Raw genomic sequence first — 22,708 nt, 5'->3', positions numbered from 1 at the left:
GAGTGAGGGACTCATCACACATGAAGAACATTGGGCTCATTGAACTCTGCATGGGTTCTGCAGCAAACAGCATCTGATAAAGTGCATAAAGTGGGCATGTCATGACTAAAAACAGCCCAAATACATTTGATAAAGTATCATATGAAACAGAGAAAAGCAGCCAGGGATTCACACAGATATTTGTCTTGTCGTCTCTCCCGATTTATGCAGCTCACAGACTATTTATACTAAATGCAAAAAACAAGCATAAAGTGGGCATGTCTGTTTGTCCTTTGTGAAAACTTTGGAGTTTTATTACACCTCTTTCCTGACAAAATATGGAGGTTGAATAAAATTGGTCTCATTGAATCCACAAGAGTCTCAACTTTCCTCTCAGACCCGATTTATGCAGCTCACAGACCGTTTAGGGTCCCCAGGATGCACAAAGACTCACACACAAGAGGACACAATAACACATTTACTGCAGGACAGAAACTTCATGGTTACGGACTCAAACTTGCATGTTATCAGCATAAAGCGGGCATCTCTGTAAAGAGGAGACTCGCGGGGACATAGAACACGTTTCCATTCAGATATCATGATATCATGATATCAAGGGACCGTTTGGAAAGTTCTAGTTTTTCTGTCCCTAAAATGTAGTTTTACTTACTCCGCCACCAGATATCATGTCACGGTTTTATGGATTCCTTTGGCATTAAAAATGAGCTGCTTACAGACGGAAAGTTGAAGTTACCTCAATGGGTAACAGTGCTCTAAAACAATGACGGAAAACTTTTACACTTATATAAACATAAGCCACAAGTTGTTTTTTAGCAGGTTTCCTGTTGTCCAATTACACAAGAATGAAACTAATGAAATGTCACTGCAGCTTCTCTTTAACCCTACGAGGTGAAGTGAGACACTGTGTGTTCTGTCACACGTCATTGACCCGACAATTTGCTCGTGTTTTGTTGATGTTGTTTGTTTAACTGATGAGCATGAAAAAAAGGCATTTGAAGGAGAGAATAAGTAATTAGAGAATTAATAATTATCTCGGCTCTTGTGCGAGTTCTCCAAGTTCAGCTGAAACTAAACTGCTGACCGAGGACGAAAACCTTTCAGCTAATGGAGCGTGAAGGACGAATTAATACCATTTATTAACCAGAGACAAGTATCCCTGAACAATAATACACTGTTCTGTTTCCTCTGCAGCTCAGTGGTGTTACCAGAGCCAGTACTCCTGTGACGACACCTGCAGAGGTAAGAACTAGAGAAGACGAAGTATGTGAAGAGACAAAACCAAGGTTGAGCTCGTGATCTGTCGGTAGCTGCATTTCCATTAAAGTCGATGAAAATTTGAAGCGAAACTTTAAATTGTTGTATCACAGAAAATGTGAATTTCCATCAGCTGGTTCAGAGGGAAAAAACAAAGCTGCAGTAACTCATTTTGGTCAGTAGATGGCAGTGTAATGTATCGCATTAACTATTTTTTTTAAAAGACAAAAAACACCTCAAGCGAGCGTAAAAATGTTTATGCGAACTTTCGAAAGTTTTAGCGAATTTTGGTGTTTCCATCAAGCATTTCTCATGAGAATCTTCACAATGCTCAGAGACAATAGTTGTTGGAAACACGACTCGTGTCTGTAAGTAAAACCACTGAACACAGAAAGAAACAAGTTGGAGCATTTAGCTGCTAAAGATCCAGATGTTTCCATCAGGAGTTGGAGGAGACCAAAAACTGAGATAAAAGAAATGCTGTAAACCTGCTTCAGGGTTAAACCGACTTCACTGGCTGCAGGTCCAATTCTATAACAGTCAAAAGAAAATGAGTCTACTTCTGACTTGATTTGTGACCTCAATTAACACAATGAGTTTATGGTCTCAGCCGTTAGTTCCAAGTCTTCTTCTATACAGTGATTTTCATTAGGAAATTATGGTTCATTTAGAAAATACAACACATTGACGATAATTTGTTTTTGGTCCATGTTTTCATCTTTCACAGTGTTTTCAGTTCATTGGAACATTTTTTTCCGCCTAACACTGTTTTGTTTAGCGTCCAGTTGAACTAAAAGACACTAAGATCTCGCAGTGTTGTGCTTGAATGTGCTCATATTTTTACAATTTATTATTTAGAGGTGTGAATCAGCGTATCGGCCCCACGATACTATTTTATCCCGATACTTGAGTTACAATAGGATATTATTGCAATTTTAAGCATTTAGTCATATGGTGAGTATTGCGAAACAATATATTGAGATTTAACTGTTTAACTGCATTTTGTGTCCACAACATTAAATTCAATCAAGAATTGTTTCGTCAAATAAGAGAAGATTCTCAGTCTATTCATTTCACAACAACTGCAGCATTTTATCAAAGTTTCAAAAACTTCACTGCTCTGAATTTTTTTTGAATGAAACACAAAAAAAACCCTAACTTTGCAGCGTCATTTCGACAACTTCCCGACACGATATCCTGACACACATGGTGCCTATAGTTAGTTTCATATGATACCAGTACCTCCAGTATATTCATAAAACTGAGCGCGCTACAGAAACAAACAAAAACAGCGAAAATACTAACGGCCCGCTGGCCATTAATTGATATAATATCGCAACACAAAATATCCCAATACTATGCTGTATCAATTTTTGACCCCACCTCTATTATTTTTGCAACTAATGAAAGTGAGCGTTGTTATTTTTTGTGCCAGTTAACGGTGGATGCTTCGGTTAGGTTTACATGTCAGTGTTTGTTTCCCCAGTTCAGCAGCGTTTAAAATAAAATAAAAAAATGTCTTTATATTTTCACTGCCAAGTCTTTTGCAGTTTATAAAAACGAGTAGCTGAGAACAGCCGGAAGCAGAACGACAGAGGGCTGAGGACTGAGTGTTTTATGTCAGAATAACTTTATTCATGCAGCTTTAACAGATACAAAAAATCTTTCCTGCCACATGCCATCACACTGTACAATAACAGATAACAGTCTGGTTCATTACATACAGTCGTTTTGCACACTGTTCATTGCACCCTATTTGATTCACGGCACCAACATTTTTATACTGCATATTCATATTTATTCTGCACTGGAATTCTACTCCTTAATACATACTCATTCTTTAGACACTTTATTTTTTATTGTATTTTATATTTTATTGCTTGAAGTATGCCTAGGTTGTTCTATTAATGGTGTTGTCGATCAGACACAAAATGACCAAAAAAAGATGCAAAATAACTAAAAAAGACACAACAAAAGACACAAAATGAGAAGACAAAATGACCAAAAAAAAACCCAGAAGAAGACACAAAATGACCCAAAAAAGACCCCAAATAACAAAAAAAGACACAAAATTACCAAAAACGACACAAAATGACTAAAAAATACACAAAATTACCTAAATCTGTCTATCCATCTATCCATCTATCTATCTATCTATCTATCTATCTATCTATCTATCTATCTATCCATCTCTTGGTGTTGTTTAGACCCGAGTCGCTGGGCGGCTCAGTTCCCGAGCTGTGGAGGATTACGCCAATCCCCAATCAACATCGTGACCAACAAAGTGCACGTGAACAGCGCCCTGCCGCCCTTCAGCTTCATCGGCCACACCAACGCCATCAACATCACAGTGGAGAACAAAGGACACTCTGGTGATTATCGTCTCCTCCTCCACGTTTCACCTTCTGGTTGTCGATTTACTCTTGTGTGACGTTTCTCTTCCCTGCAGCTCACTTCGCTCTGCCGCAGTCGGTGCGTCTGACCGGCGGAGCGCTGCCCGGCCACTACAGAGCCGCTCAGTTTCACTTCCACTGGGGAGGAGACGGGAGACCAGGATCAGAGCACACTGTGGACGGGGAGAGGTTCCCCATGGAGGTATGTCAAACGGGAGCAAATATAGTTTTGTGAATCTTTTGAACAACTCTCCGTCCACTAGTTAGTTCTCCTCCGCCTCTGTTCCCATACGGTTTTGTAGCGGCTAACCAACGGAGTTAATGTGACAACAGACCGACGTTGCAAGCAGTGTTGCCAACTTAGTGACTTTGTCTCTTTATTTAGAAACTATTCAGACCCTCTAGAGACTCTTTTTCAAAAAAACGACTAGCGACAAATCTAGCAACTTTTCCTGGTGTTATTGGAGACTTTTAGAGATTTATTCCTAGTCTTCTTAACGAGTAGCAGGCGCCGTCCCAAAGCACTCACAAGCGGCCCAGTCCTCCTGCAGCAGCCTCTCCCAGCTGCAGTCAGAGCAGGAGATGTTAACCCCTCAGCGTCCAGTCTGCACCAGTCTGACAATGAATCACGCATGCATGAAATTGCCGCTCAGTAGCGGCTCAGAAAGTACCAACCTGATGCAGGTTCTTTCTGAGCCGCTAACAGGTGAAGTCGGGCGGATCCTCTCTCCCAAGCCAAGGGGAAAGTTCCTAATGGAAACCTAACGCCTCTTGTTTTCGTTGCTTGAAGTTACTTTGCTGTGTTTTGGTTTCCAGCTGCATATTGTCCACATCAAGGAGCCGTACGGCTCTCTGGCTGAGGCTGAGCATGATATGGCGGGTATAGCTCTGCTCGCCTTCCTGTTTGAGGTAAAACATTACAACACAATTATTCATCTTCATGGCTCTGCATTCTGTCTAAATGTTTGAAAACAGACTTCTATCCTAATGTCGTTTCCTCACAGGAAGCAGCAGACGATCACCCTCACTTGGACCCGGTTATATCCGCTCTGGGCCGAGTCAAAAACAACGGTAGGAGTTTAAAATGTGACAAACTTAACTCATTACGTTTTCATTCGGGGGCCACACGGTGGTGTAGTGGTAAGCACTCTTGCCTCACAGCTAGAGGGTCGCCGATTCGACTCAGGCCCTCTTCTGTATGGAGTTTGCATGTTCTCCCCGTGTGACTCTTAATTGCCCATAGGAGTAAATGAGAGTGTTGTCCATCTCTATGTCTATGGAGACCTGTACAGGGTGTACCCCGCCTCTTGTCCAATGTCAGGATCGGCTCCAGCCCCCCGCGACCCGAGTGCTGGATAAGCGGTTAAGGATAATGACTGAATGAATGTTTTAATTTGTGTGCAATCACCTGAAACTAACAAACTCAATTAATTTGACAAGGGGGGGGGATGTCCCCCCCAGATTCATAGTGATCCTGATTCGCCCCCCCACTTTCAGCGACAAACATTGCCAGTAAAACAGAGGATTAATGTTCCGTTAGTTAGAATATTTACATTGCAGCACATAGAGAGTCTGGTGGCTAATGGTGCGTTCAAGGTCTACACTAATGTCAGAATTTTCGACGTTGTTCCAAGCTCCAAGTTCCGACTTTCAGTGTAAATTAAACACACCATAAGGCGTTACGGTAAGAACGTGTTAGACCCGCCTTCAAAAAAAAAAAAAAAATACATGTAGCCTTCAAAATAAGAGCACATGGATGTGTTAGCAGAGTCCACCACAGAATTTGCAAGAAGACTGTCAAAATAAGATGCCTTAAATAAAACATAGAAGAACCCTTATTCTCCTTTACAATAATTAATAAAAAAATATGCAATGATTGAGATGGAATAGTGGCATTAGAATGTGTGAGAGGCACCAAATTTAGGCTTTTAGGGCAAAAATGTTCTCTGGGGGGAGCATGCCCCTGGACCCCCCTCCTCTGTTTGTGTCCCCCATCATAGTCTCAGAAAATACTGATGGAAGAAATCCCCCAGCAGTATGTTCAGGATAATGAAAGGAGGAGAGATGTTTTTGGGTCCTTCGTTGAGTCAGCTTCAAGTCAGTAAATTAGTTTGGCTGCACTGGGAATTTCATGCACAAACTTCTGTTTATTGATGTAAACTTTAAAAATGTTCACTGATGCTAACTCTAGGCTGCTCTCCCAGAGAAGAACAGAGTGCCCTTAAATTAAGAAAATATAACGCAGTCCTTCAGGCTGGTTCACTTTTCCCTTTTCCTAACGTTATTTATACTAAACACCAACTTTTCCTAATGTTATTCATACTAAACACCAACTTTTCCTAACGTTATTCATACTAAACACCAACTTTTCCTTACGTTATTCATACTAAACACCAACTTTTCCTTACGTTATTCATACTAAACACCAACTTTTCCTAACGTTATTCATACTAAACACCAACTCTTCCTCCGCGTTCAGGCAGCAGCACGGTGATCCCAAACTTCCGACTCAGTGAAATCGTCCCGTCAGCGAAGGAGCTCCACAGTTATTACCGCTACGTGGGCTCCATGACGACCCCGGGCTGCGAACAGGCCGTCGCCTGGACGCTGTTTCACAGGACGCTGACCATCAGCAGCCGACAGGTGAGACTCTGGAGGCTCCACAGACGTGTGATCCTCTGAGCCGACTTCTGACATAAACACAGAAACATTAAAGTCCTTTCAGCGTCTTTAAATTAATTTCTTTTGACGAAAATAGTTTGCAGACTCAAACATTTGAGACTTTATTTTGATTAAGAGCTAGAAGTTCAACACTGTAAATCCTGTGTTCCCTCCAGCTGGCTGCCATCGTGCAGCAGTGTCGTTTCTGGACGGGCCAGCCGATGACGGACATCTTCAGACCCACGCAGCCTCTGGACGGCCGCGTCGTGTACCGCTCCACGGCGGGCGCCGCTCTGACCGCTGCCACTCACATGTGGTTCTTTGTTTTCTGGGTTCTGTTCGGGACGACGGGTCTGATACTCTGAAACCAACTCATTAAAGGGATTAAAACTACTGTATGTATAAAGAAAACTTTCCCCTGTGAGATAATGAAACAACAATCTGTTAATTATGTTTATGGATAAAAGTATTCTTCTTTTAAACTTAAAATAGGAGAGAATGCTTTTAATTTAGTTTTTATGTACTTATCAGTTATTAAGTACACCAAAAACAAAACTTTTTTAGTGAGCCAGCAGGAGATCATCTGTGTTTTATTCTCTATTTTAGTTTTAAGGAATAGGATCTTTACCTCAGCACACTTCTACGTCAACTTTCATCATTTGTGTTTATTAACTCAATAACTCTATCAACTCAATACTCTCGACTTTGATCTATGACGGCGTTTTAGAGCCAAGTATAAAAAATTTTTTAAAAATACGGACCCAGGGGAGGGGGGTGATATTTTAAGAAAAAAAGTGGCAAATCTACAAGAAAAAAGTCCCAGATTCATGAGAAAAAGGTTGCAAATCTAGGGGGAAAAATTTGCAGATTTATGAGATTAAAAGTGGCAAAAGTTTTTTTTGCAGATTTATGAAAAAAATAGCAAATCTAGGAGAAAAAAGTTGCAGATTTATGAAAAAAAAGGCAAATCTACGAGAGAAAAGTTGCAGATTTATTAGAAAAAAGTGGCAAATCTACAAGAAAAAATAGCAGATTTATGAAAAAAAAGGTAAATCTACGAGAGAAAAGTTGCAGATTTATTAGAAAAAAGTGGCAAATCTACAAGAAAAAATAGCAGATTTATGATATTAAAAGTGGCAAATATACAAGATTTTTTCTCGTAGATTTGCCACTTATTTCTCTAAATATGAGCCCCCTCCCCGGGCCTTTTTTATTCTTTTTTTTCATATTTGGCCTTAATACGCCGTCGTACTGATCTACTTTCTCTTACGTCTTTATTCAGCGAGATAAAAGTTTGATTAATGGAAAGTGTTGAATTATGGGTTTTTCTTTCATTATCTGCTGTTTGTTCTTCATGACGATTGAACTGAAATAAAATAGAAAAATAATTTCCTAAAAGTTCTGTACTTTTGTGTATTTGTGGGAAAAACCAAATGAGTTGTAAATATTGATGAATATGTGTGATTATCTGCCATTATAACAATGCTTCAGGTAGAACTCTCTTTAAGTGCTGTTCTTGTATATAATCAACTGTTCTTAAATTAAAACTGGGGAGAAATCTGTCACCACATTTAGTATAAAAAGCAACAAACTCAATTAATTTGAGCTTCAGTAGGACAACCAGTGAGACTTTAATCATTTTTAATAATTAGGAATGCTCTGATTGAGTTTTTAGGGGGGAAATGATTAAATTTGTGTCAATAAAATCTTAAAAATGATTGTTCCTGTATAGACTTTTTATTTTGATTTAAACTTTTGTTTAAATATTTTTTGAAATTTTTTGAAAAAATCTTTTTATTTTAGCAGGTTGTGTGAAGCTCATCAGCAGGTGAGTTTTATTCAAAATGTGACAATTATAATCTGTTGATTCATATTAGAGCATAATATTGCAAAAAAATTACAGAAAAACACCATTTTATGGGACGTCTAGAAATTGAAAAAAGTCATTTTTTGACTTTTTTTGCCAATTCTTTTGACCATTTTTTCCTAAAATTACTTAAATTTGCCAAATTACAGAATATAACAGAAATGACAGAAAAACACCATATTATGGGATGTCCAAAAATGACCCCCTCAAAATAAATTCATACATAGAAAGACGAAATTTTTCATGAAAAAGACATTTCTCAGACAATTTTAAATGCCCCGATGCTTTCAAAACGGTCTTATTATAGTCTGTTGATACATGTAGTAGAGTTGCTTTTCCAAAAATATAGAAAAACACCATATTTTTGAGATGTCAAAAATAAAAAAAGTCATGTCGATTTTTGTCAAAAATGGTCAAATTTTAAAACCGCCAAAAATGGTAAGAAATTACCCAATTATAGTTTGTTGTTACATGTAGTAGTAGTTTGTCCAAAAATGACAGAAAAAAAAACAAATTATGAGACAACCAGAAATCGAAAAAAAACAAAAAAATTTGACCATTTTCACCGACTATTATTAAACTTGCCCAATTATAGTCTCTTGATACATATTAAATTTGCGAGAAAAAAGTTGCAGATTTGAGATTAAAAATGGCAAATCTACAAGAAAAAAGATGCAGTTTTATGGGATTAAAAGTGGCAAATTTAGGAGAAAAAATGCAGATTTATGAAATTAAAAGGGGCAAATCTACAACAAAAAATTGCAGATCTATGAAATTAAAAGTGGCAAATAAACATGAGAAAAGTTGCAGATTTATGAGATTAAAAGTGGCAAATCTACATGAAAAAAGTTGCAGATTTATGGGATTAAAAGTGGCAAATCTACATGAAAAAAGTTGCAGATTTATGAGATTAAAAGTGGCAAATCTACATGAAAAAAGTTGCAGATTTATGAGATTAAAAGTGGCAAATCTACATGAAAAAAGTTGCAGATTTATGAAATTAAAAGTGGCAAATCTAGGAGAAAAAAGTCACAGATTTATGAGATTAAAAGTGGCAAATCTACATGAAAAAAATTGCAGATGTATGGGATTAAAAGTGGCAAATCTAGGAGAAAAAAGTCACCCTATAACTCTTTATTGTTGTTACTAATCTTGGTTTATAATGAAATGTTTTTGCCCATTAATGTGCTTACATATATCTTAATTTGCAAAGTAACTAAACCTCTGTAACGGACTAAAAGTAGTAGAGAAGTTCAGTAAATATACTTATACTAAAATATACTACTAGTTACATTCCACCGCTGTGTTTCTGCATAAAAATGTATAAATAAAGAGACAAAATATGAAACATTTTCAAACGTTTTTTTTTTTTTTTTTTTTTTTTTCAAACTTTATTATCCCAAAATGTTTCCAACAATTTTCAAAGCAGATCATTTTATTCCCAGTCGGAGACATTTTGGACTTGGATCAGTAAATCTATAAACTGTGTAACAGTGAAGACAACAGCTGCTTATAATCAGCTGCATCAAACTCCGTCTGGAGATAGTTTTTTACATCATCAGATATTACAAATTGCCTGTAAAACAGACTGTAACGTTCCTTATTTAAATATTGATTCACAGAAGAGAGAAGGAGCTTTTGAAGGCAGCTTGGTTTTAAAGAAACAAAATAAAACACATCTCTTTGACCTCACTCTGACGTTTCGTGCTGATATAATGTGGCAGTAAACCTGACTGAGCGCGTGGAGGCGGAGTCACTGAGTCCGAGTCTTCAGCCAGTTCCTCAGGTTCTCCACCTGCGCCTCCACGCTGCTCCTCGCCGTGCCACCGGGGGCGCTGTACTGCTCCACGCTGCTGCTGTAGTTCCACACCGAGGACACGTCGCTGCCAAACAGAGGACTGGAGGACGGAGAGGACAAAATAATAATAATAATCCATCAAACACAAGTCGTCTTTAACCCTCTGAACCCCAACAAGCGTTTTCCTTTCCGCTCGCGTCACGTTCTCCTTTCTGTGTCTTTGTGTTTCACTGCAACATATAAAATCTATTACAAAACAATTACAAAAAAGACACAAAATCACCAAAAAACAAAATTACCAAAAAAAGACACAAAATTACCAAAAAAGACACAAAATTACCCCCCAAAAAAAAATCCAAAAAAAGACACAATCACCAAAAAAAGACACAAAATCACAAAAATACACATTACCAAAAAGATATAAAATGACAAATAAAAATACAAAATGTGAAAAAAGACATACAATTACCAAAAATACTAAAATGACAAAAAATGACACAAAATAACATAAAAACCACGTAAAATGACCAACAAATTTAAATATTCTCTGTGCTGTTCCAGCCTCTCCTGTCCTCTCCCCTCAGCTCTGTGTAAACAGCCTCTCCTGTCCTCTCCCCTCTGCTCTGTGTAAACAGCCTCTCCTGTCCTCTCCCCTCTGTTCTGTGTAAACAGCCTCTCCTGTCCTCTCCCCTCAGCTCTGTGTAAACAGCCTCTCCTGTCCTCTCCTCTCTGCTCTGTGTAAACAGCCTCTCCTGTCCTCTCCTCTCTGCTCTGTGTAAACAGCCTCTCCTGTCCTCTCCCCTCTGCTCTGTGTAAACAGCCTCTCCTGTCCTCTCCTCTCTGCTCTGTGTAAACAGCCTCTCCTGTCCTCTCCTCTCTGCTCTGTGTAAACAGCCTCTCCTGTCCTCTCCTCTCTGCTCTGTGTAAACAGCCTCTCCTGTCCTCTCCCCTCTGCTCTGTGTAAACAGCCTCTCCTGTCCTCTCCTCTCTGCTCTGTGTAAACAGCCTCTCCTGTCCTCTCCTCTCCTCCTCTGTGTAAACAGATTTTCAGTGTCTCTGAGGAGCAGAACTGTTTTTGTTTTTAACAGGACCTGGTTTATTTTAAATGACACATGGAGAATAAAGTTTCGGTCACTTTTTATAACGGAAACATTTGTAACTGATGATGCGTTCAAGGACCGTTGAAAAGAAAACACACCTCAGAGCACTCAGGTCCTCCACAGTGAGTTGATTTAAAGGGATATTTTTGGATTCAGCAGCAAACACAGCTTTCCCAGAGATACTGTGAGCGTCTCTGAACGGCACCTGGAACACAAAGATCAGTTAACGAGCAGCTAGTTAACGAGCAGCTGGTTAACGAGCAGCTGGTTAACGAGCTGCTGGTTAACGAGCAGCTGGTTAACGAGCTGCTGGTTAACGAGCAGCTGGTTAACGAGCAGCTGGTTAACGAGCTGCTGGTTAACGAGCAGCTGGTTAACGAGCAGCTGGTTAACGAGCAGCTGGTTAACGAGCAGCTGGTTAACGAGCTGCTGGTTAACGAGCAGCTGGTTAACGAGCTGCTGGTTAACGAGCAGCTGGTTAACGAGCAGCTGGTTAACGAGCTGCTGGTGTTCAGGAGGAAACCAGCCAGAAGCAGAGCCGGTTTTGGTGAGTTTTATTCAGTTTCTGTCCAGTTTAAATGATTTAAATGTGTTCAACGAGTTGATTAAACTTGTTTGTTGTAGTTCAGTGAAACAGAGAAACTTGACTTCAGAGCTGCACAAGTTCTGGTTCTGCAACGAGAGTATTGGTAAACCAGTGAAGTCGGTGCTGCTGTGCAATGCATCCTGGGACATGTAGGCTGCAGGACTCCAGAAGAATTAACACATTTATCGTTTCGACATTTATCACCAACTCTGACTGGACAGACACAGAAAAAGGTGGCACATTTTCCCTTTAAGAATAAACTCACAGGATTATTTCACATATCAAACATTGATTATTGTTACAGTTGTCATTTGGACATAAATCTGATGACTGACCCCCTTCCTGACGAGGTAGTAGGCCAGGTCTGTGGCCAACATGTCCGGGCTGAGCGCCGCCTCCATCACACTCTGGTTGATCTGAAACACCACAGGAAACTCTTTCATTATTTTTATCTTTCAAAGGGCCGGGAGGGTTTTCTACACATTTATACAGTGCAAGAAAAAGAAACAAGTCTTTTCATATCAAATAAACTCAACCCGACTGTCAATATTAACCATTTATAGTTCCTTAACACTGCAAGGAAATGTAGTTTTCCTACATAGTTTTATGTAGAGTAATTTCCTTCATAGTCCGTTATAATTATCATACTTTCATATTTCTAATGATCAGTATGGAGGGCAGCAGCGGCACTCTGTGTGATGCACAGGCGGCAACCTCCTGGTCTGAGCAGGGAGGCAAACCAGGAAGTGCCTTAAGTTGCATTCTACCAAAAATTCCAGCAGGGGGCGCTAACGGAGGCTGCAAAAACATTTCTGTCCATTCATTTCAATGCAAAATGAGAAAACTTCTCACTTGATTTTCAGGACAACACTATGGTCTCAATCACTGGTAAAAAATAATAATAAAATAAAATAATGGCCCCATTTAGAAGAAAATAGAAGATAAAGAATCGTATGATTTGGGGCGGGGCTACCTTTGATTGACAGGTCACTAACAAGGCGAGCCGTCACCAGGAGAGAAGCAGAACAATGCGTATCCACGGCAACGTGTCAATAAAGTTATATAAAACGTTATATAGATAGAAAAGAGGACGTTTAGCGTTTTGGTCTCATAACTTTGACCCTTTCACTGTATTTTCACTTAATGACAGTTTATTTGAACGTTTTGTCATTAAATGTCTTGTTCAGTGTTTGGTTGGACTAACAGACACTCCAAGGAGTCGCTGCTCAGTTTTCTGAGGTTAATAATGTACATTTTGTTTTAGTTGTTCACGTAACTTCCATAACTTCTTTCGTAAAACCACCTTCAAAAAAACAACCCCGACTTTCCCTCAACATGTGTCGACCACTGAGGGAACTCTTGCGTACCCACAAAGCGAGGCTGTGTTTATGTTTTTATTTCAAAGTAATTAATTAAAGCTCGGACCTTCAGCGTGGACATGACTCCGGTGGTCACCTGCAGCACAGCGTGAACTGAGTCGTAGCAGTCGAACATGGCTTCTTTATCCTCCTGCAGGACAGAAAAAGAGTCAGAGAGGAAACCTAAAGAGAGAAACAGTCCTTCGAGTGAAGTGAAACACACCTGCAGGTCCTTGTTGTAGGTGCTGGGCAGCCCCTTCAGAGTCATCATGAAGCCTGCACACTGACAGGAGGAACAAGAGCTTTACCAGAAAACTAAATATCAAATGAAGCAGAAATGTTTGTCAAAGCACAGAGAGAAAGTGCTGCTCTGACAAGTGAAACCTGACTTTTAAACGGTGGATGTTTGAATTTGCAGTGATCCCTTTGCGACACACGGGGGCGCTGTTACTCCTGAGAAAAGCTGCTGATGCTTTGACTTCTTCTGATTAGTAAAAGAGAAAACTTTTGAGCAAAGAATGAACTTTTTTGAGTTTCGAAGAAAACGTTCTCATGAGATTGTTCAACCAAAACTGTCTTTATCATTCATCATCACATCAGCCGTAACTTTAAATGCAGTTAATCAAAATTACAGTATAAATTCAAATCACAGCAATCAATGTGTGATGGCACTTTTGCCAATTAGTCCTAATATTTCACACCATTTTTTACAGTAAATGTGAGCTCTTCAAAGAACAAATCAACTTGATTTAACAGAAGAGAATCTGTTCTTACGTTGCCGAAGACTCGACCTGCTTTACTCCTGATCAGCTCCAGACTGTCGGCGTTCTTCTTCTGCGGCATCAGACTGCTTCCTGTGCTGAAAACAACCAGTGCAGGTGAGAAGAAAGAAGGGAAACGTGTGAAAGAGGTGCAACTGGAGGAGAGGCAGCCAGTGCATCAGTCTGCAGCATAACGCCAGCTGAAAGATTCAAACAACACAAGCACAGTGACGGATATGATGGTGGACAGTGATGTTTCCTAACAGCAGCCTGTGAGAATGTGCGTGGGCATAAACCTCCAAAATTACATAATAATACAGTCAAGGTCGCACGGACCGGGAGCAACGATTGGCTGCAAAAAGAGGAATTCATCTGTCGCAACAATGTCTCGCAAGCCCATTTCCAATGCAGTCCCCTGACCTCTGACCTCCAGATATCAGAATCAAAATGTGTTCTATGTGTCCCCACGAACCTCCTCTTTACAGACATGCCCACTTTATGCTGATAACATGCAGTACAAATGTGTATAAATCACGTCTGAGTGTAAAGCTGAGGCTCTTGTGGAATCAATGAGCTAAATTTTTTTCATGTGTGATGGTGTTAGTGAGTGAAACTTGAGCTCAGTGTATAAAATGAGCTGCTGTGTCCTATTCACAGACACGCCCACTTTATGCAGAACCCATGCAGTTTTTTGGATGCAGTACAAATGTTATTGTGTCCTCTTGTATGTTAATCTTTGTGCACCCTGGGGTCCCCAAACAGTCTGTGAGCTGCATAAATCGGGTCTGACTGGAAAGCTGAGACTCTTGTGGATTCAATGAGCCCAATTTTATTCAACCTCTATATCTTGTCAGGAAGGAGGTGATCTAACACTCCAAAGTTGGTCTAAATTTTAGCAAAATGAAAAACTGACATGCCCACTTTATGCTGACCTACACAGTTATTCTCATCCAGTATAAATGTGTTATTTTGGCCGATTCTTTTTGAACATTTCTGCATCCTGGGGTGTCCAAACTTGTTCTTGTTTGGTCTTTGAGTTACATAAGTCGGGAGAGACAACAAGACAAAAATCTGTGTGGGACCCCTGGCTGCTTTTCTCAGTTTAATATGATACTTTATTAAATCTATTTGGGCTGTTTTTAGACGTGACATGCCCACTTTATGCACCTCATCACATGGTGTTTGGGGCAGAACCCATGCTGTTTTTTGGAGGCAGTATAAATGTTATTGTGTCCTCTTGTATGTGAGTCTTTGAGCATCCTGGGGTCCCTAAACAGTCTGTGAGCTGCATAAATCGGGTATGAAAACTTGACACACAGCTGCATCTCAGATGAATCTTCAGGTTCCCAACTAAAAATGACACTAAAAACTAAAAAATGATTTAAAAATTGCAATATACATCGAATCATCACCAGAGTTCTCATGATTAGTACCGACTCTTCTCCGAGCCAACATTTTAAATGATTTACTGTATATTAAGTAGCTGCTGTAATGCCCACTATGTACAAACTCTGTAAAATGATGTAACCCAAAGTTGTGTCGTCTTCAGAACACGAGAGACTGAGGACCAGACTGACCTGTAGGCGTCCGACAGCGAGACGAAGGAGAACTCTTTGGTGCTGTACAGCATCAGGTCCTCGGCCATCTTACTGAGGTGAGTCAAACACAACGAAGCCCAGAACAAGAACTCCGCTGAACCAACACACAGGGAAAAACTTAGAGAAACACACTAAAGGGCTGTTTAACCCTCTGGAGTCTGGGGCTATTTGTCCATTTTTTAATCCTTTTCATGTCTTTTCGTATATTTGTAAGTCATTTTGTGTCTTACAAAGACACGAAAAGACACATAAAAAGACACAAAATGACTTTTTTGGTCATTTTGTGTCTTTTTGTATATTTTTTGTGTATTAAGTCATTCTATGTCTTTTTGTGTCTTTTTTGGTCATTTTGTGTATTTTTTTAGTCATATTGTGTCTTTTTTTCATTTTGTGTCTTTTTTTAGTCATTTTGTGTCTTTTTTAAGTCATTTTGTGTCTTTTCTTGGTCATTTTGTGTTTTTTTAGTCCTTTAGTCCAACATAAAATATGATTTTGAATCTTTTTTTTAACTTTCAAAACACTATCATGATCAACAAAGAATTGTAAATGTTGCAAATGTGACCAAAGGTGTCAAATCTACCATATAAGAGGGTTCCATCCAGTTCTATCATTTGATACTAAATCTATTTGAGCTTGTCTCCAGTTTTACTTGGTATATCATCATCAAACTGAAACTGGCCTCATGGAGTTTACAGCCAGAACTTTAGAGGTAAATTTACAGTAGGGCTCCACGCTGCTTTGTTTTCTAGTCTGATGGAGGCAACAAGTCTGGATTATTTGGAGCTTTTGGACTCCACAGGGTTAAAGTGCCTGTTTTTTCACTGACAGCTGGCTGTTATTTATGGTTTTTACTTACCGACAAAGTCCCTCTGTCCCGTAGCGTCCATGCTGTTCAGACTGATGCCATCAAACCCCAGCTCTACACAGCAGGACACAGGACAGAGTTTCTGGTTTTTAAGCAGCTACAAGAACTTTAGTTTTGTGTTGAGTTTGTTAGCAGCTGTGGACAGAATCAAGTGTTTCCCTGGTACATTTGTTTGGAAAAATATAATGATAACAACAAAAATAGCTGATAAGAGTTTAATTTAAGAGCTGATATCTAGACATTTAACATGGTTTATTGATAATAACCAAAATCATTATCAATAAAATCATGTTAAATGTCTAGATATCAGCTCTTAAATTAAAATCTTATGATTTATGTTGTTGTTATCATTATATTTGTCCAAACAAATGTACCTTTAGTTGTACCAGACATTAAAATGAACAAGAAATTAAAGAAAACAATGGTCTAATCATTTTTTTCATGACTGTATGTCAAACATAACTTAGCAAATGATGACGGCATCCAACACTTTGGGATTTTGTCATTGTAGGTCGTATTGAAGCATTAATATTGATTTAAAACTGTTTCATTACCAGTTAAAAGTTATTCGTAGTTAATAAATAAGCAGGTGAAAAATAAAAGCTGCTCTCAAACATTTATTTGATCAGATTTCTGCCCGACCTTTCCGCAGCAGCTCCCTGTCGATGTCGAACGGCGTTCCAGCGATGGCGCCGCTGGAAACAATAAAAATGATTATTAGTGACAAATCACGACTTTAGGCAGAAATCACAGTCAGAGTGTGTGTTCACCTGCCGAGAGGTAAAATATTAACTCTTCTCTTGATCTCCTGGAGTCGGTCCACGTCTCTGCTCAGAGCCACCGCGTGACTGAGGAGACAAACACAGCCAGACATCAACACGTCATCTTAGACTGTTTTTAAAATGGTTATCTTTATCAAAGATCACCTTAGAATCCAGTGGCTCCATCTGATTGGCTGAGCTCTCTGCATGTGGGTGTAACCAGGAAACAGGACGTCAGTTTCTCTGAGGTCAGAAAGAGGCGACACCACAGAGCAACGTTATAAAAACAATCTGTACCGGAAACACGCTTTATTACAACACCGAATTAGGGCAAAGTATGAAAAAGAAGAAAAGATAGGGAGTAATATTTTGAGAATAAAAGTGGCAAATTTATGAGTAAAAAGTAGCAGATTTGATATTAAAAGTGGCAGGAGAAAAATGTGACTGATTTATGAGAAAAAAGTGGCAAATGTACAAGAAAAAAATGGCAGATTTATGAGATTAAAAGTAGAAAATCTACGAGAAAGAAGTAGCAGATTTATGAGATTTTAAAAGTGTCAAATCTACGGGAAAAAGTAGCAGATTCATGAGATTAAAAGCAGAAAATCTACGAGAAAAAGTAGCAGATTTATGAGACTAAAAGTGGCAGATTTACGAGAAGAAAATTTCAGATTTATGAGAATAAAAGTGGCAAATTTAGGAGAAAAAAATGGCAGATTTATGGGATTAAAAGTGGAAAATCTACGGAAAAAAGTAGCAGATTTATGAGATTAAAAGTGACAAATTTAGGAGAAAAAAATGGCAGATTTATGAGATTAAAAATGGAAAATCTACAAGAAAAAAGTAGCAGACTTTAAGAGATTAAAAGTGGAAAATCTGCTGCTTTTTTCTCGTAGTTTATATTTCCCTGTTGTGGGACTAATAAAGGAATATCTTACCTTAAATATATATCAACATGAATTTATTAGCATCTTAAAAACGACATTAGTGACAGGAAGTAGAACAGATCAGGCGACCAGCACAATAACAATAGTGTGTGTGTGTGTGTGTGTGTGTGTGTGTGTGTGTGTGTGTGTGTCTCACGCTGCCGCCCGCTCCACCATGGTGGACATCAGCTGCAGGGCGCAGTCTGTCAGCGTGGAGATGGCGTCTCGCAGCCACAGCCTCATGTCCGTCACCACCTGGTTAAACAAACACCGTTTATCATTAAAAGGAATATATCGATACGATACAGATTTTATTATTAAACGCTGGTATGAGGTTGGTGTCTGTATCGGCTGACAGAGGTCCGGTATCCGTTTGATATCAGGACTGAACCCCCTTTTCAACCAAGCCGGTTCTGTTTCCCCCTGGCTCCCGGCGAGGAAAACTGGTTCCACAGCGGCACCAACTGTCTGTTGGTCTTAGACCGCGAAGCGCTACGTCAGCGGCTGGGGGCGGGGCTAACTGACCAACAAGACCAACTCACTGCCATTGAGAGAGACCAACTTAATTGTGTTTCATTAATTCATATATTTGATTTGTTTAACTCAAATGTGATTGATATAGGCAAGCTAGCATACTAACATTAGCGGGCAATTGCTAGTGTGCTAACGTTAGCATGCTAGCAAGACCAAGACCAACTCGGCCCGTTGAGAGAGACCAATTAAAACGTGTTTCATTAATTTATTTGATTTGTTTAACTCTAATGTGAATGATACAGGCGAGCTAGCATGCTAACGGTATCGGGTGATCTCTAGGGTGCTAACGTTAGCATGCTAGCAAGACCAAGACCAACTCTGCCCGTTAAGAGAGACCAACTAAAACGCATTTCATTCATTTATTTGATTTGTTTAACTCTAATGTGAATGATACAGGCGAGCTAGCATGCTAACGGTATCGGGTGATCTCTAGGGTGCTAACGTTAGCATGCTAGCAAGACCAAGACCAACTCTGCCCGTTGAGAGAGACCAACTAAAACACGTTTCATTCATTTATTTGATTTGTTTAACTGCAATGTGATTGATGCGGGCCAGCTAGCATGCTAACATTAGCTTACAACAAAGTCCAACATTAGCATGTTACGTTGAGTGTTAATCAGAATGTATTGGGCGTCCATAGTGATCTAGATGAGCAGAAGATGTGCTGTAGAGACATGTAGTCTGTTGTTGTTATTATATGTTATTATTACTTAATATTTTACTCTCTGGAAAAGCAAACCGGTTCAGAGCTCGTTCACAAGTTGAACCAACTGCGAACCACATGACCTGCTTTAGTCGAAGAAGGTAATGACAGAACTGGATTGATGTATTCTGACTCACAAAGTCTCTACAGTTCTAATAAAAACACACCTGGTCGTTCCTGCTCCGGCCCGTGTGCAGCTTCCCTGCAGGCGTCCCAATCAGCTCCTGAAACAAAAAGACAGGCATTAAAACAATAACAATAAAACATTTTATTTAGTGCTTTAAAGGGTAAACAATGACACTTTATATAATAAAATACAACTGCAAGAAACAGTGTAAACAATGTCAGAATCTAAAAAAACATCTGAAACAACTCAGGACAGTAAAACCAATAACGGCAAGAAGAATTTCTCTAACAATATTAGCTACAAACTACTAATAACAGTGAAAGCACTAACAAACAAACAACAACAGTGTTGGAGGGAGTAATGGATCACAGACAAAAAGCAGATTTCTATAAGTGAGTTTTGAGGACGGCTTTAAAAGAGAGAAGGAGACGTCGTATTTACAAACCATGACAGTCATAAATTATGATGTAAAATACAATTTGACACACGTTTGCATGAAAAAACCATCTTAGCGTCACCTTCAGCCGGCGCTCGTTGGCCGTGTGAATGTCTTCGTCTCCAGGTTTGATCACAAAAACACTTTTGGACCACTCCTCATGAATCTAACGGACAGAAAAGGGCTGCATGAACACAAACAGTGTGATGGAACAGTTTAACATAGTTATAAACAACTATAACTATACTAAACTATACTATAAAAAAACTCCTGAAGACCCATCTCTTCAGAGAGCATCTTCTCTCCTTGACCACATGATAAGTCTACTCCTCAAAGAATTGTCACTAGCACTAATAGCTCTTATTGCACTATACCTTCATTTTTTGCTTTTACTCTTCCTGTAAGTCGCTTTGGATAAAAGCGTCTGCTACATGACTAAATGTAAATCTAAATGTAATGAACAGGATATATGTGGGTCAGTGACAAATAAGGATTGGCAAGATGTCAAATGGTGTAACCACATAAACATGATAAATATTAAATAGTTTATCCACCTATATATATATTTATATATATTTAAGTGGACTTATACATATAATTACTTCATTTTCATTTATATTTCATTTTTATATTTAGGGCGGTTTGAGCTGAACATATTCTAAATACAACCACTTTTTTCTAAAGTTCTAACAAATTATGTAAAATTTGTTATATACCATAATGTTGCAATGTAAACGTGGATTGTATTTTTTTCTTTTCTCATTTTAGTTCACATTTATTTTCCTGTATATAATCAGATTTTTATGGGGAAAAAATGACTGGTTACACCAACTGACACTGGGTTAGATGACGTCATTGACCCATAAATAAAAACAGTGAATTCTAGGCTGCAAGAGCCACTTTTCTCATTAAATATCAACATAACTTGTGTTTCTGTGCAGTTTTATTGCTGGAGATGAAGTTATGGTGAGCTAGTAATGTGTGATAGAACTTGTAGAGACCAACCTCCTGAAACCTGAGCTGGCTGTGCGTGAAAGACTTGCTGAAGCTGTTTGCCAGCTGCCGTCCGTCACATGATGAACGTATTGTTCACCACAAACTCAGCATAATACAGAGAGGAATTCAGCGGCTTGGCACATTTTCAGCTGTCACCTATTAACTTACATCAGGTCAAAGTCGCCCAGAGTGAAGCAGAAGTGCCTTTCATTGTGTTTTTACTGCAATCAGAGGAGTTAATAAGCATACAGCCCAGTGTGTGTGTGTGTGTGTGTGTGTGTGTTATGGGTTTACACCAAAAGATGTCCCCAGTCCCAGATTAAAAGCTGAAAGTCTTTAGTAAATCTAGGAGTTTTACTGGCGCTCCCGTCATCTCCATCATTCAGTTTAAGGTAGTAATCTGTTTCTATCAGTCTTTTCTTAGTCTTGGTTTGGATCATATCAAACGTGGTCAATTTGGAAACGTGACTGTAGATGTAAAAATGATCCAAAAAGGACACAAAATTATCGAAATAGACACAAATTGACCAAAAATAAATGTAAAAATGACCAAAAAAGACATAAAATAACCAAAAATAGATGTTAAAATGATTTTTTTAAAGACCAAAAATAAATGTTAAAATTATCAAAAAAGACACAAAATGACCAAAATAGATGTAAAAATTACCCAAAAAGACCAAAAATAACTGTAAAAATAATCAAAAAAGACACAAAATGACCAAAAAAAGACACAAAATGACAAAAAATTAATGTAAAAATGGTCAAAAAGGCACAAAATGACAAAAAAGGACACAAAATGACAAAAAAATAAATGTAAAAATGGTCAAAAAGGACACAAAATGACAAAAAATAAATGTAAAAAGGCACAAAATGACAAAAAAATAACGGAAAAAATAATAAAAAAAGACACAAAATGACAAAAAATAAATGTAAAAAGGCACAAAATTACAAAAATAACGGTAAAAATAATCAAAAAAGATACAAAATGACTAAAAAATAAATGTAAAAATGATCAAAAAAGGCACAAAATGACCAAAAATAGATGTTAAAATGATTTTAAAAAAGACAGAAAATGACCCAAAATACAGTCATGGTAAAAACGTGTTTGATATGATCTCAAGTCTCAGTGACACAGGGACCACCCCACCTGGTCCAGGCCGGCGGTGATCCGGCTCCTCTCCTCCGTGGTGACCAGCTTCGCCTGCTCCAGAGCCCGGACATAAGCTCTGCTGCCTCGGATGTCAGCGTCCCACATCCTGCGGTCATAAGCGATGGAAGCGTTGAACTTCTCCATGATGGGATCAGTGTCCCCGACGAAGCGTCCTCCCCACAGTTTACCGCCCTGAGGAGCACCGCAGACAACAACAACAACAACAACAATGTGTTTATTGACACATTAACGCCAGCTACAGCCTCTTTAACCCCGTCTGGACGGTACATTATTAGTTAGTTTCACCCGGAGCAGACAGAGATCTGACAGCTGCGTCCAGCTGGCTGCTAAAACAACAACAACAATAACAACAACATGCTCCCTCCCAGCCTTACCTCAGTGGTCGCCATGTTGGCAGTCGCTGGTGTCTGTATCTCCATGGAGATGTTTAGATGTTTAGATGTTTAGATGTGGAGCTGTTGAGGTGTTTTGAGCTGGTTGGTGTCCAGAGAAGGCTGGAGCGTGGCAGCTGGGATCAGAGCCGAGGGGGCGTGGCCAAACAGCAGCGAGGCTGCGCGTCAAATTGCGTCATCGGGGTTCTATTTTAACCCTTTGGAGTCTCCGGCTATTATTAGGCCCACGGGGCAGTCGCACCGAAATCTGAGAATATATATAGGAACCTGAGAATATATATTGAAATCTGAGAATATAGAAACCTGAGAATATATATTGAAATCTGAATATATAGAGAGAAACCTGAGAATATAAATTAAAAGACTGAGAATATATATAGAAATCTGAGAATATATATATAGAAACTTGAGAATATATATT

The 22,708-nt window shown here is 39.0% G+C and overlaps 2 protein-coding genes across 2 annotated transcripts in view; one reads left to right on the top strand and one right to left on the bottom strand.

Annotated features, from left to right (window-relative positions):
- Positions 1–7,056, top strand: part of ca4c (carbonic anhydrase IV c) — a 19,084-nt gene extending 12,028 nt beyond the window's left edge. Inside the window, exons 2-8 of the mRNA XM_059352095.1 lie at positions 1,192–1,239; positions 3,462–3,626; positions 3,704–3,849; positions 4,464–4,556; positions 4,652–4,718; positions 6,127–6,290; positions 6,485–7,056. Of these exons, the coding sequence (XP_059208078.1) occupies positions 1,192–1,239; positions 3,462–3,626; positions 3,704–3,849; positions 4,464–4,556; positions 4,652–4,718; positions 6,127–6,290; positions 6,485–6,673 (872 nt within the window). The 3' untranslated portion in view covers positions 6,674–7,056. The remainder of the gene's footprint in view (positions 1–1,191; positions 1,240–3,461; positions 3,627–3,703; positions 3,850–4,463; positions 4,557–4,651; positions 4,719–6,126; positions 6,291–6,484) is intronic.
- A 2,526-nt stretch (positions 7,057–9,582) lies between these two features.
- On the bottom strand, positions 9,583–22,433 carry asl (argininosuccinate lyase). The gene is made up of 16 exons (XM_059352377.1): positions 22,270–22,433; positions 21,872–22,066; positions 19,811–19,894; positions 19,333–19,389; positions 18,086–18,183; positions 17,168–17,245; positions 17,012–17,089; positions 16,884–16,936; positions 16,233–16,295; positions 15,356–15,470; positions 13,792–13,876; positions 13,241–13,300; positions 13,085–13,168; positions 11,995–12,075; positions 11,172–11,278; positions 9,583–10,073 (listed from the first exon to the last, which is right to left on the bottom strand). Exons 1-16 carry the CDS (start codon positions 22,312–22,314, stop codon positions 9,929–9,931), a joined length of 1,428 nt encoding a protein of 475 aa, XP_059208360.1. The 5' UTR covers positions 22,315–22,433; the 3' UTR covers positions 9,583–9,928.
- Positions 22,434–22,708: the final 275 nt, after the last annotated feature.

Source organism: Centropristis striata, chromosome 15 (genome assembly GCF_030273125.1).
Source record: "Centropristis striata isolate RG_2023a ecotype Rhode Island chromosome 15, C.striata_1.0, whole genome shotgun sequence".
NCBI classification, from domain to species: Eukaryota; Metazoa; Chordata; class Actinopteri; order Perciformes; family Serranidae; genus Centropristis; species Centropristis striata.
Note: the sequence above shows the minus strand (reverse complement) of the source record. Positions and strands in the feature narration are given on the sequence as shown.

Bases quoted from the DNA above. Each gene is read 5' to 3' on its own strand.
- asl (XM_059352377.1), bottom strand. From the start codon at position 22,314: ATGGAGATACAGACACCAGCGACTGCCAACATGGCGACCACTGAG. The intron at 17,246-18,085 runs GTGAGACACACA...TTCTGACCTCAG, and splicing joins ATGGTGGAGCGGGCGGCAGC to AGAAACTGACGTCCTGTTTC. The intron at 16,937-17,011 runs GTGAACACACAC...TATTGTTTCCAG, and splicing joins AATATTTTACCTCTCGGCAG to CGGCGCCATCGCTGGAACGC.